The 14,917-nt window shown below is 39.6% G+C and overlaps 1 protein-coding gene across 2 annotated transcripts; it reads left to right on the top strand.

Annotated features, from left to right (window-relative positions):
* The first annotated feature begins 1,063 nt into the window (after nucleotides 1-1,063).
* Nucleotides 1,064-12,349, top strand: LOC124041111 (transmembrane protein 150A-like). 2 transcript variants are annotated; one of them, XM_046358288.1, is made up of 8 exons: nucleotides 1,064-1,268; nucleotides 5,321-5,368; nucleotides 5,887-5,949; nucleotides 6,262-6,329; nucleotides 6,969-7,099; nucleotides 9,855-10,032; nucleotides 10,607-10,820; nucleotides 10,982-12,349. In XM_046358288.1, the coding sequence occupies exons 1-7, from the start codon at nucleotides 1,204-1,206 to the stop codon at nucleotides 10,792-10,794; spliced, it is 741 nt and encodes a 246-aa protein (XP_046214244.1). In that variant the 5' UTR covers nucleotides 1,064-1,203; the 3' UTR covers nucleotides 10,795-10,820; nucleotides 10,982-12,349. The 2 variants fall into 2 exon arrangements, with proteins under 2 accessions (XP_046214244.1, XP_046214243.1); XM_046358287.1 differs by having other exon boundaries at nucleotides 10,607-12,349.
* Nucleotides 12,350-14,917: the final 2,568 nt, after the last annotated feature.

Genomic DNA, 14,917 nt, shown 5'->3' on the forward strand with positions numbered 1-14,917 from the left:
TAATGATGTGCAGATAGTTAAAAAGGGAAAATAAATAAACATAAATATGGGCTGTATTGACAATGGTGTTTGTTCTTCACTGGTTGCCCTTTTCTTGTGGCAACAGGTCACAAATCTTGCTGCTGTGATGTCACACTGTGGTATTTCACCCAGTAGATATGGGAGTTTATCAAAAATGGATTTGTTTTTTCAAATTCTTTGTGTGTCTGTGTGATCTGAGGGAAATATGTGTCTCAAGTATGGTCATACATAGGAAGTGCAGCTCGGTTTCCACCTCCTTTTGTGGGCAGTGTGCACATAACCTGTCTTCTCTTGAGAGCCAGGTCTGCCTACGACAGCCTTTCTCAATAGCAAGGCTATGCTCACTAAGTCTGTACATTGTCAAAGCTTTCCTTCATTTTGGGTCAGTCACAGTGGTCAGGTATTCTGCCAACATGTACTCTCTGTTTAGGGCCAAGTAGCATTCTAGTTTGCTCTGTTTTTTGTTAATTCTTTCCAATGTGTCAAGTAATATTTTATATATATATATATATATGTATATTTATTTCTCATGATTTGATTGGGGCACTGTGGGATCTGTTTGTGTTCGTGAACGGAGCACCAGGTCCGCTTCTCCAGGTTCATCTCTCTTTGATATGGAAGGTTTGGGAATCATTTCCTTTTAGGTGGTTGTAGAATTTAACAGCTCTTTTCTGGATTTCGATCATTAGCGGTTATCGGCCTAATTCTGCTCTGTTTGCATTATTTGGTGTTTTACATTGTACACGCATATTTTTGCTAAATTCTGCATGCAGTCTCAATTTGGTGTTTGTCCCATTTTGTGACTTCTTGGTTGGTAAGCAGACCCCAGACCTCACAACCATAAAGGACAATGGGTTCTGAAAGTTCAAGTTTAAGTTTAATCTAAGCAATGTACAGGAGAGCTCTGAACTGCCACTGGGGGAACATGAGTTTAACAGCTATGCAGCCTGTGCAGTGTGTGCTATGTAACTTAAAACAAACAGTAGGATGGCGTCAAGCGGGCCCTCCCTGTGTTTCCTCACATCTGCCCTCTGTCAGGACAAGGTGGTGCCATTTGTGTGGTGACTGACTCTGCTGAAGGAGGAATGTCACAGTGCCAGACTGAGAGCGACAGTGTCTGGACCCGGAGCGTCCCCACTGTACTTCTACTGCTGCTGGTCTCTCTCACCGAACTACCAAGACATGGTCCTCTGGAGTCTACTCCCCATCTCCCTCTCCTTAGTGTCTCTCATTGGAACCTGGGTGACGTAAGTTAAACAATAATATATCTATATTTTCTTTCTAATCTTTTATAAGACCTTAAATAACATGTACTTGAGCTACTTCACTTAGATTTGTCACATGTGAATACTGTGCAAAAAAAAGAAGTAAAGTGCATTGTATATGCCAGTATTTTGTTTTTCCATTAATCTCATAATTCACATGGTCTCATGATTACTATAGCTAGGTTGACATCCAATTGGTGACAGATTTTCATGCGAATATTCAAAAATTAGCATAAATACAATTACGCATTTTCCCACTAGATACAGTTGAAGTCGGAAGTCTATATACACCTCAGCCAAATACATTTAAACTCAGTTATTCACAATTCATGACATTTTATCCTAGTAAATATTCCCTGTCTTTTAGGTCAGTTAGGATCACCACTTTATTTTAAGAATGTGAAATGTCAGAATAATAGTAAAGAATTATTGATTTAAGCTTTGATTTAAGCTTTTACCTTTTACCTTGATTTTACCTTTCATCACATTCCCAGTGGTTCAGAAGTTTACATACACTCAATTAGTATTTGGTAGCATTGCCTTTAAATTGTTTCATTTGGGTCAAACGTTTCAGGTAGCCTTCCACAAGCTTCCCACAATAATTTTGGTGAATTGTGTCCCATTCCTCCTGACAGAACTGGTGTAACTGAGTCAGGTTTGTAGGCCTCCTTGCTCGCACACACTTTTTCAGTTCTTCCCACACATTTTTTTATAGGAATGAGGTCAGTGCTTTGATGGCCACTCCAATACCTTAACTTTGTTGTCCTTAAGACAATTGCCACAACTTTGGAAGTATGCTTGGGGTCATTGTTCATTTGGAAGAGCCGTTTGCGACCAAGCTTTAACTTCCTGACTGATCTTGAGATGTTGCTTCAATATATCCACATAATTTTCCTCCCTCGTGATGCCACCTATTTTGTGAAGTGCACCAGCCCCTCCTGCAGCAAAGCACCCCCACAACATGATGCTGCCACCCCTGTGCTTCACGGTTGGGATGGTGTTCTTCGGCTTGCAAGCCTCCCCCTTTTTCCTCCAAACATAACGATGGTCATTACGGCCAAACAGTTCTATTTTTGTTTCATCAGACAAGAGGGCGTTTCTCCAAAAAGTACATTTTTTGTCCACATCGGCAGTTGCAAACCGTAGTCTGGCTTTTTTATGGAGGTTTTGGAGCAGTGGCTTCTTCCTTGCTGAGCGGCCTTTCAGGTTATATCGATATAGGATTTGTTTTACTGTGGATATAGATACTTTTGTACCCATTTCCTCCAGCATCGTCACAAGGTCTTTGCTGTTGTTCTGGGATTGATTTGCACTTTTCGCACCAAAGTATGTTCATCTCTAGGAGACAGAACGCGTCTCCTTCGTGAGCGGTATGATGGCTGTGTGGTCCCATGGTGTTTATACTTGCATACTATTGTTTGTACAGATGAACTTGGTACTTGGTTTTCCAATGATATCAAGCAAAGAGGCACTGAGTTTGCAGGTTGGCCTTGAAATACATCCACAGGTACACCTCCAATTGACTCAAATTATGTCAATTAGCCTATCAGAAGCTTATAAAGCCATGACATCATTTTCTGGAATTTTCCAAGCTATTTAAAGGCACAGTCAACAAAGTGTTTGTAAACGTCTGACCCACTGGAATTGTGATACAGTGAAATAATCTGTCTGTAAACAATTGTTGGAAAAATGACTTGTGTCATGCACAAAGTAGATGTCCTACCCGACTTTTAACACGAAAATTGTGAGTGGTTGAGAAACGGGTTTTAATGACTCCAACCTGTATGTAAACTTCTAACTTCAACTGTATGTTTCCATCAAATTGACTTGTTGCAGATAAAAATCTGTGTGTGATGTGGTGCACATAAAAACAACTTTTACAATTCAATTCCAATGTAGGGCCTATAAATAAATAAAATAAAAAATACAAGTTAAAAGTGTTTCCATCGCATTTTACACTCTACTGATGGTATTCTCACAAAAATTGTTGCGTCATATAGCGAGTGTGCCTACTCCGGTATTGGCACCTGTTCTCTAACCAACAGCAAACGTATAGCCTACATTATGAGATTATTATGGATTGAAGAGCAAGATTATTTTTATTTGTCAAACGGCAGCCAAGCCTCGATCATGTCACCAAAATAATACCCCTCGCTATTTATTGGAAAGGATCATTAAGCTCATTACTTTGCACTTTCACCACCCTGTGAAGTTAGTTCATAATTTCTTTAATCTGCGTGCTTTCCTGAGGAGTCTGTGATTTACTTCGATATGATGGTTATTATAACAATATTTGTGTTCTGTTTCCATCAGGCCTGTCATGTTTTATTCCAACACGTACTTTCTTTGCATATATTTATACTGACTCTACACACACTCACATACAAGTTGCTGCTACTCTATTTTATATTCTGTTGCCTAGTCACCTTACCCCTATACATATCTACCTCCATCAGTCCCGTATCGCTGCACATTGTAAATATGGTATTGGAACTGACCCTGTATCATATGCTAGCGTGCTTACTCGGTGTTCTTCATATTTCTGCTTATTTCTCATGGTTTGTTTTGTATGACATTGTTATTTATTATTGCATTGTTGGGTTTTGACTTCGCAAGAAAGACATTTCACTGCACTTGTGCATGTGACATTAAAACTTGAAGGTTGGATGAAAACCTAGTTAGTGTGGGAAAACTGTGTTTAAAAAAAAATGTTTCTTATAAAATCACCTTCATGGTGATACTGCCACCTTCTAAGCACACAGATACTATCATGACACAAGGCGAGACCCAGATGCAGACTATCCTATTGGATTAAATATTCTAAGGCAAGAGAATTGTCCTGGACAAACAAAAGGTCAAAACCAGTTCAGAGTTCAAAAGGTACCGAAGATCAGTCAGGCAGGAAAGTAATCCAAAACCAGGAAGAATAGCAAAAGGGGAATGGGAAAACACACTGGTTGACTTGACAAACATACAAGACAAACTGGCACAGAGCAACAGGAAACACAGGGATAAATACACTGGGGAAATAAGCGACACCTGGAGGGGGTGGAGGCAATCACAAGGACAGGTGAAACAGATTAGGGTGTGACAGATGTGTGAATATTAAAACCAGGAAGTGATTGTTGTTCTAGTGATTCCAATATAAATGTCTTAACCTCATTAAGATTTGTTGAAAGTGTTGTGAAAATATCCTTAGACCACCTGCATGTGACAAACAGAACTTTCCAGAAAGAACATTTAGGATGCCTGTAGAGTCAGAGCCACCACCTTAGAGCCCACCTCACAACGTGCAAAACATAAACCAATTGTTTCACTTCCTACATTGTGAGACATGACTTAACCTTCAATATAAACTGGGTGGTTCATTCGAGGCTTGAATGCTGATTAGCTGACACCCATGGTATATCATACCATATATGTATGACAAAGCATTTATTTTTAATGCTCTAATTATGTTGGTAACCAATTTATTATAGCAATAAGGCACCTCGGGGGTTCGTGTTATATGGCCAATATACCACGGCTAAGGGCTGTTCTAGGCACTCCGTGTTGGGTTGGCTTAAGAGCAGCCCTTAGCCGTGGTATATTGGTCATATACCACACCTCCTCGGGCCTTATTGCTTAATAGTCACTGCACAGTTCTGTCTATTGTTACTAGATGTGCAGCATAAAGGAAAAGGTTCTATTCGTTCATGTAGAGACATTTGATTCAACCTTTGTTTGTCCTCAGAGGGCACAGTACAGTCTGGTACTTTCTTATTGACACTGCTTGACTGCCTGTAAAGGCATTCACATATATGGATATGAGTGGCTTTGTAACAGGGCTGCTAATAATATTCTAACCACGTACATCTGTGTACTTTTGCTTAGTCACCCACATCAGTTCCTGGTTACTTATTGATCCTCAAGGTATTCAGTGTTCATTAATGGCAGCGTATTTTATATCATATTATACATTGAAAAACCATATATTCTAAGAGAATTAGGCACTTTAATCATATCAAATGAGTGTGTTTGTTTTGTTGTTTCAGGTATGGCCTGGCGTACAGCTATGACCATGTGTGTTCCCTCAACAACTGGTGCGTTGTGTTCAGTTTGTGAGATTTCCTACAGACCATTGTGATTGGTTCTTTCAGCCAATTCCATATCAATGAAATACATTGTTTTAATGTAACACAAGCATACAGATGTAGCATCTTAATTTGATCACCTTGTTGCAGGAGAACTTTCCTGCAGTGCAGGAAATGATTAACATGTAGTGTATGTAGTAATATTTCACATTTACTGTTGCTGCAGGATTATTTTCCTGCTGTAGCAAACTGGCTCAAATTAAGATCCTATACATCCGTATTTCTAAAGCAGCTTTGTTCAACCCTAGTCCTGGAGATCCACAGGGTATGCAGTCTATTGGTTTTAGCCTAGCACCAACACACCTGATTAAAACAAATCATCAACTTAATTAGTTGAATCAGGTGTGTTGCTGCTATTGGGCTGTAACAAAAGCCTGAATGCCACACCCCGTCCCCTCCAGGACCAGGGTTGAAGACCACCATAGATAAAGAGAAGGTCTGTAAACATGATTATTTTCTGTTTTCAGGGCCCCTGGGAACCACTGCAGAGACAATACATCAATAGCTTGTTGTCAAGTCCCAACCATAAGGTAACCAGATACTACTATATCAGGTTAGGTTAGGGTCAAATAACACTATTTCATCTCATTCAGTTCAGAAAATGAAATTAAAATTGGACCTCCATTTTGAAGTTTGTGAATTTCCTGAGATCACATGGAATTTTAAATTGAATTATAATTTGTTCAATTCAACTCTGTTCAATTCACGTCAGAACCCGTAGTCAGCTTTTAAGAGACATTCCTAGAATGTTCTCTGTCATCTTAATGTTATTGTCACTGGGTAATTTCAGTATGATGTGAAATAATGGTGTCTTACACGTGCTTTGGCCTTGTGTTCTGCAGCTCGAGTGGAACAAGCTTACCAGAAAGCTCATTGTTCACAGCCACCTTTAATGCTGGCTCATTTCTGTGTAAGTTTGTAGTTGTACAGTTTTGCTCACCCTACAGTATACATCCACAGGTCATACTGGATCTCAATGCACTCTGCAGATGTCTATACTGATACAAAGATTATAGTATTAGAGTATGTGCTCATAATGTACTTAATGTTATTTTACCTCAAGGTCACCCTTAAAACGGTTTGGTATGTCAGATTTCTTATCGAATGTGTTTGTCCTGCTGAGGAAACATCTACCAAAACCAAAGTTTTAACGAGTTGATTGTAATTAAACGACACAACAATAACAACCATACAGTCACATTGTTTTAGATCAGATGTGTTATTGCACCTAATGTATATACATGTAATAATCTTATGAACATTTGATCAATTACCCTATGTTATAGATGCATTATAATAACCAATTACCCTATGTTATAGATGCATTATAATAACCAATTACCCTATGTTATAGATGCATTATAATAACCAATTACCCTATGTTATAGATGCATTATAATAACCAATTACCCTATGTTATAGATGCATTATAATAACCAATTACCCTATGTTATAGATGCATTATAATAACCAATTACCCTATGTTATAGATGCATTATAATAACCAATTACCCTATGTTATAGATGCATTATAATAACCATTTTTTAGTCATGGTGTTCTGTATCTTCCACCATGCTCACATCTTGGAGAGGAACAGTGTCCACTCCATGCTCAGTAGAATCGCCCTGGTGTTTGGTGGAGTGGCGGCTGTCGGGGCCTTTGTGGCTGGGAACTGCAACGTAAGTACTTTCTGCACATATAGTGTAGATTCATCCTTACTCAGGGTGTCATGCCATTCACTAGAAGTATGTGTTTAAAGAAAAAACAAGGGTGTATAGTACACGATAGTGCAAAAATGAATTCTGCTTGTAGACAGTCTCTGACACAGAGGCCCCTCAGGATGTTTGTTGTCATTGTCGACAGGGCGAGAGTGGGTGAAGTGTAAGGACAAACGTGGTAGTCTGGCACGCAAGGTTAGACCGAACTTCACATGTATTAAAACATCTTTTAAATCCAGGAGTATACTTTACATCTAGGTTAGAGAAAGACACAAAGGTCTATCAAGTTTAAAGTGTACTTCGAACTGACACTCTACTGACACTGACAAAGCACATTAAAAATATCTCCTGAGTTGCGGTTCAATTAAATCTTGAATTGTGAACAAAGAGAGGAGTGGCAGTAAAGCAAACAAACACCCATGACACAATTGGTTGGTTTGTTAGTGTGTGCAGACATACCTACGGATGGCCAAACATCAGTGGAAAGTACAATAGAAAAATAGACATGTCAACGTGTACCTTTTTGATGGATGTAGACAGATAATTCACGTTTGAATTATTTCAAGTTTGTCAGATGTATTCTTCAGAAGATCATGCACAGACTTTTGTCTCTTCTTTAGCAAAGGTACTGGTAACAGCCCAGCTCGCACATTTGGTTCCTTGGAATTGGTGGGAACGTATGTTTTTGGTTTCACATTGGTTACGTGAATGAAGCTATATGTATGTTTCTATATGTTTCTTGACCTGTAAAATTGAACTTTAAAAAAATTATAATTTGAGAACATTTATTTTTAGGTTGCAGGGAGGTTCTGAGAACGTTTTACTCTGGTTCCTTGAACGTTTTCCTAGGAGGTTTTGTTAATGCTCTGAGAACTGAAATTATAGGTGATTTGGAGTTTTTTTTTAAAATAACTTCCTTAAAACATTCAGTGAATGTTGTAATAAGACTTTTAATAACACTGTCAGCTTATTTGGGGGTTAACTTTGTTGAACTCCAAGCACAGATAGGACACATGGAAATGAATTTCCACTGGAATTAATCATGCAAACCCATCTATTTTTGTATTGTGACACAGCATCAGTGAGATTCAAACCTATTGTATTGAAATTCGAACAGAATAACCTTGTTTCTTAACATTGTCTGAACTATTTGAGAACATTCCCAATATGACTGGACTGTTCAAACACTGACTCACAGTTCAATCGACTGTTGCTGTACTAATAACTTATATTAGCCATCTTACCCACTGCTAGGTCAACACTGTCAGATGAACAACTGTTGCAAAACAAATCTCGCCAGCGTTAGCATTTGCAGGTAGCCTCCGTCGCTTCCTGATTCCCCGAAGAAACCTGCCTAGCGGTTTTTTGTATTGTGACACAGCATCAGTGAGATTCAAACCTATTGTATTGAAATTCGAACAGAATAACCTTGTTTCTTAACATTGTCTGAACTATTTGAGAACATTCCCAATGTCAAACCAGTTGGGTAACGTTCCTAGAATATTACCTAGAATATTACCTAGAATATTACCGACAGTGAAATTAAATGGAACTGTGTGAACTTTTAGGAAACATTCTGTTAGAGTAATAAAATACCAAACCAATAATGTATTTTTTTTGTCAAGTTCCTTCAATGTGTTGAATGTTCAAAGCCAAGCAACCATCCTGCACCATTCTCAGAAAGTTGTGGGAAGGTTGTATGCAAAATAATCATAGGACAACCACACTCTCACCAAGCTCTAAGAAACATATGGTTCTCAGAACGTTATGTGCTAGCTGGGAAGGTATTTTCTCTGGCTCAGATTTAGATTACAGCCAGCTGGAAGGTATTTTCTCTGGCTCAGACTTAGATTACAGCCAGCTGGAAGGTATTTTCTCTGGCTCAGATTTAGATTACAGCCAGCTGGAAGGTATTTTCTCTGGCTCAGACTTAGATTACAGCCAGCTGGAAGGTATTTTCTCTGGCTCAGACTTAGATTACAGCTAGCTGGAAGGTATTTTCTCTGACTCAGACTTAGATTACAGCCAGCTGGAAGGTATTTTCTCTGGCTCAGACTTAGATTACAGCTGGCTAGAAGGTATTTTCTCTGGCTCAGACTTAGATTACAGCCAGCTGGAAGGTATTTTCTCTGGCTCAGACTTAGATTACAGCCAGCTGGAAGGTATTTTCTCTGGCTCAGATTTAGATTACAGCCAGCTGGAAGGTATTTTCTCTGGCTCAGACTTAGATTACAGCTGGCTGGAAGGTATTTTCTCTGGCTCAGATTTAGATTACAGCCAGCTGGAAGGTATTTTCTCTGGCTCAGACTTAGATTACAGCTGGCTGGAAGGTATTTTCTCTGGCTCAGATTTAGATTACAGCTAGCTGGAAGGTATTTTCTCTGGCTCAGATTTACAGTGAACTGTACTCTTTTCCTCTAACAGACGTTCCCAGAAAGTTTGCCGTCATTCAAACATGTCCGACTCGGGCACATAATTCCAGTGAACTGTACTCTTCCCCTTTAGCAGAAGTTCCTAGAATGTTCTGTCACCCAAACATATACATCATTATAGAATTTTGAGTATTGTGTGACAAGTGCTTTGGCTTTGTGTTTTGCAGCTCGACTGGAACAAGTTAATTAGACTAGCTAAACGTTAACTTGTCTCAAGCCTCTCCTCCAGCCAGGGTAACTGATTACCTGATTTAAGTGTCACCTGTCTGTCTTCTCTCCTCCAGCCCGAGTACCTGAAGCTGGCCCATTACCTGGGGGCTGCGGTGAGCTTCCTGTGTATCTGTTTCTATAGTCTGCTCCTCACGGTGCTCACAAGGAAGTGTGTTCTGACCCAGATGGAGTGGTTCCTCTACCCTGCACGGGTCACCTCTACTGTGGTCCAGATCATTGTCACCATTGGCTGTATCCTTTCACCTGCACTTATACTACAACCAAAGTCCTGAACCCAGACTCTTATAACCAGCAATGTTGTGGTAAAAACAAAAAGGTTGTTAAACACTGAAGTAAAGTAACTCTCTCTATACTTTGGATACATTTTTCTGGAAAAAGTGGGTAAAAAAAGGGTTGTGTTTACCCTTCACTACATAACTGCCTATAACCCCTGAACCTGTCAAATTGCTGGGTGTGCATACACTCAGGAAAATAATATGGACAACACAATGCAAGAATAGGAGTGTCCACTTCCATACAACTTCAACTTTGCAAACACTCACAGGCCCTGAAAGGCCCAGTTCTAAGTAGTAGGGGATAACAACAAGATACTGGCAAGAACCTTGACAGTGAGGATGCCTATCTGTGTGTTTATCTGTTTACTGATGTGTAATGTTTTAATTACTTCCATCTCTTTTGCCTTCTAGAGATTGTATTTCCTTGGAACATATGTGTAGGTTCCTATAAGCATAAACTCGATGAGGGTATGCCACAACCTGTCACCCAACAACTACTGTTCCCCCTCCTTGACCTCTGACCCCTCTAGACACCATCTTGTTTGTACAGGAGGAATACCTGTACAAGCACTCAGCTGCCGTGTTTGAGTGGATAATGAGTGTCAACCTGGAGTTGTTTGAGCTCAGCTTTGCTGTGGAGTTCTGTTTTTTCTCCTCCTCCATGTTGTCCACGCTGCTGGTGAAAAGAGATGAGGAGAAGCCTATCCTTCTAGCCTGAGGAGAGAAGATGCTGGGCTGGCTACTGTAAGAGACACTGGGGTCTAGTTCATTAGGCATGAAATGGAAGAAACCGGTCCAAAACAGAGAGAGATTATCTGGACTTGATTATCATTTTAAAACATTTTGTTACGGTGTGCCTTAATGACACGACCCAGTAGTTTGCTAACTTTTCTTTGTTGTGACAGATCTAAAGCTTGTGGAATTGGACCAACCAAGTAAAGGGAACAATTGTTTGTAACCAGGACCCAGTCTGGCTGCGATCAAAAACGACTCTGAATTGGCCACGACCCACCGTTTGGGAAACACTGACGTAGGGGCATCATGAGGATAATATATCTGACCTTTGACGTTGCTCCCGGACCAACTCTCATTTTTGAGGATTATTTATTTATTCTATTTTTTTTTATCAGGGCTGACATAGTTCTTATGCAGCCCCTAAAGAAAAACAGAAAGAGGAGTTCTTACTGTCACACCAAATCAATGTACTTCGTATTGGGGAGTATTTCTGGATGCTTTCAAAAGGGAAAACTTGATCCTACAATCTTCATAGCCACTGATGAACCAATACCAGAATACCTCAGCATTTGAGTAGTAGTCACTGTAAGCACTAGTCACTATTTCTGTTCCTAGGTCCTGAATTGATCAAAGTGACATTTATCATTTGATGGGCCATGGAGAATGTTCAATGATGTTTGTTTCCTATTTTTTCAATATGTTGTCTATATGTGTAAAACACGACATCTTTGTGGCATTACTGTGCTATTGAAGTATACCAGTTAACAACATAATTACTTGTTGTATAAAAATGTAATTGTCTGCCAAGTAAAGTATTGAAGGGTACTGTTGCGACGGATTCTAAGCCCAATAATCTCTTCTGACAGCCTTAACATTAAACAGATGATTACGTAGCTGATTTGTTTCTGTGTGGCGAGAAGAGAAGCCAGTGATGATTGTAAACCTGCGATACAACAGGTGGTGTAGTGTGAAGGAGGCAGGTGTGGCGGTTGATTCATGAACAGCCATCTTTGTATTTGTGATAGATCATTCTGAAAAGCTTTCTGGTGGCAGAACAGTTGGTTGTACTACTGCATTCCTGTCAGATGAGAGAAGAACCAGAACATAAGCAATCATTTATCCAGAAACAATGTAACTGAACATTTTATGAACAGAACAAATTTCTTAGCAAGGTGTCATACTTTGATCCCTTCTTCTTACTTATGTATTCGGTCTCCTCTTCTACAGTGTTCCTAATCAGGGCTTTTGTGTAATGATGATTGACTTTTACAACAACAACATATCATGGACTACATGGTTACATTTTAACAACGTGGTACAGCTTAATTTTTTTAAGATAAAGAAAAAGTGACAAACTGACTATCACCAAGATTAAAAATTGACAAAAGCAATCCCCACTGGGCACACACTGGTTGAACCAATGTGGAATTGATGTCTGTGCTCAGTGGGTTAATTCAGTATGAAAATAAGGCTAGAAATATCCCAAGAAATGTAATTTGCCATGCATAATTAAATAATAAAATGTGTGTAAGATCAAATTTGTATTTGCGATTCCTCTGCGGTACTGTCCCTTGACATTAGATCTGACAAGATCTGGTCGTCACAAGCCACTGCATCTCAGTGCAAGAGGTGTCACGATAGTTCTTGGTTCGAATCCAGGCTGTATCACATCCGGCCATGATTGGAGTCCCATAGGGCGGCGCACAATTGGCCCAGCGTCGTCTGGGTTTGACCGGAGTAGGCCACCATTGTAAATAAGTTTTTGTTCTAAACTGACTTGCCTCGTTAAATAAAGGTTAAATAAAATAAAAAAAATCCTTTCAAGGGATATTTCGTGATTTTGCCAATGAGACACTTTCTCTACTTCCCCAGAGTCTGATGAACTCATGAACACCATTTTTATGTCTCTGCATCCAGTATGAAGGAAGTCAGAAGTAGTTTTGCCAGCCAACGCTAACTAGCGTTAGAGCAATGGCTGGAAGTCTATGGGTATCACAGACGTCCAGCATTAGCACAACTACCTCTACCTTCATACTGGACACAGAGACATAAAAATGGGCATCATTGCCAAATACCAAAGTATCCCTTCCAGCTGACATATCACAACCTGGTCTCAGAGCATTTCGTATTATTCTGTACGAGATACTTAATTTGTTACATTTCGTATGGTATGTATTACTATGTGAATGTCCATCACACAATTTGTATATGTTATGAATTACAATTGCAAAAAGGGTTAGGGTTAGCTAACAAGCTAAGTAGTTGAAAAGTTCCTAAAATACTTAAGTTGTCTGAGGAGATCCCAACTCGATACTATTATCTTTGACTCCACAACTAACAAAACAAAAGCAAAAAAACTTAATTATATTCAGTTTTAGTTTTTTTGGGGGGGGTTCTAATTGGGTTTTCAAGCTTATGAATCTGGTGGGAGATTGACTTTATAATTTTAAAGGTAGACTCAACAAGATCAGTACCGCAGATAATGGGCGTGTTTGAGTGGTAAGGCTCAAGCAACCAACTGTAGGCGAAAGTCAAAGAGTGAAGTCGGGGGAGGTGCATATGCGACAGCAAAAAGTCAGACACCAAAGTGGTTTTCCAACAGCAAGGCTCAGATCAACATGACAGTGTTGCCATTGTTTATAAAAAGGTTTTCTTGATAATATACTGTTCGTGTACCTAACCCCCATATCAACTCCTCACAAACTGAAATCATAATATATTTATATTATCTGTGTACACATTGTACATCAATCAGTGAGAGAGAGCCTCAAATATCAAATTTATTTGTATATATTCACTTTAAACATGCATATATCCACTGTAAACAAAACACCCTAATGATTGCAGTCAACATGTAGGTGTAAAGGACGTAATGCTGCTTAGAGAGTAACACTTCCTACTGAGTCGGCTCACGCCATGGTTAGAACCAAGGACCTCTGCCTTGCAAGCACACGTGACCGCCCTCCGGAAATGTCTTACCAGTTGTCGCCATGTGAAAAGCTAACTATTGGCTGGTGTAAGTGGGGACACTTCAGGCATAGGGGTATTTTTAACACATCCCTATGTGATACATACAGATGAAGTCGGAAGTTTACATACACTTAGGTTGTAGTCATTAAAACACGTTTTTCAACCACTCCACAAATTTCTTGTTAACAAACTATAGTTTTGGCAAGTTGGTTAGGACATCTACTTTGTGCATGACACAAGTAATATTTCCAACAATTGTTTACAGACAGATTATTTCACTGTATCACATTTCCAGTGGGTCAGACGTTTACATACACTAAGTTGACTGTGGCTTTAAACAGCTTGGAAAATTCTAGAAAATTATGTCATGGCTTTAGAAGCTTCTGATAGGCTAATTGCCATCATTTGAGTCAAGTGGAGGTGTACCTGTGGATGTATTTCAAGGCCTACCTTCAAACTCAGTGCCTCTTTGCTTGACATCATGGGAAAATATAAAAAAAATCAGCCAAGACCTCAGGAAATAAAATTGCTAAATGACTTAAATGTAATGTAATGTAATGTAATGTAGACCTCCACAAGTCTGGTTCATGCTTGGGAGCAATTTCCAAACGCCTGAAGTACCACGTTCATCTGTACAAACAATTGTAAGCAAGTATAAACACCATGGGACCAGCCGTCATACCGCTCAGTGAGGAGACGTGTTCTGTCTCCAAGAGATGAACGTACTTTGGTGCGAAAAGTGCAGATCAATCCCAAAACAACAGCAAATCTGTATCCACATTAAAACAAGTCCTATATCGACATAACCTGAAAGGCCGCTCAGCAAGGAAGAAGCCACTTCTCCAAAACCGTATAAAAAAGCCAGACCGGTTTGCAACTGCACATGGGGACAAAGATCGTACTTTTTGGAGAAATGTCCTCTGGTCTGATGAAACAAAAATAGAACTGTTTGGCCATAATGACCATCGTTATGTTTGGACGAAAAAGGGGGAAGCTTGCAAGCCGAAGAACACCATCCCAACTGTGAAGCAGGGGGGGTGGCAGCATCATGTTGTGGGGGTGCTTTGCTGCAGGAGGGACTGGTGCACTTTGCAAAATAGAAGGCATCATGTGGCAGGAAAATTATGTGGATATAT

Source organism: Oncorhynchus gorbuscha, linkage group LG08 (genome assembly GCF_021184085.1).
Source record: "Oncorhynchus gorbuscha isolate QuinsamMale2020 ecotype Even-year linkage group LG08, OgorEven_v1.0, whole genome shotgun sequence".
In the NCBI taxonomy this organism is placed as follows: domain Eukaryota; kingdom Metazoa; phylum Chordata; class Actinopteri; order Salmoniformes; family Salmonidae; genus Oncorhynchus; species Oncorhynchus gorbuscha.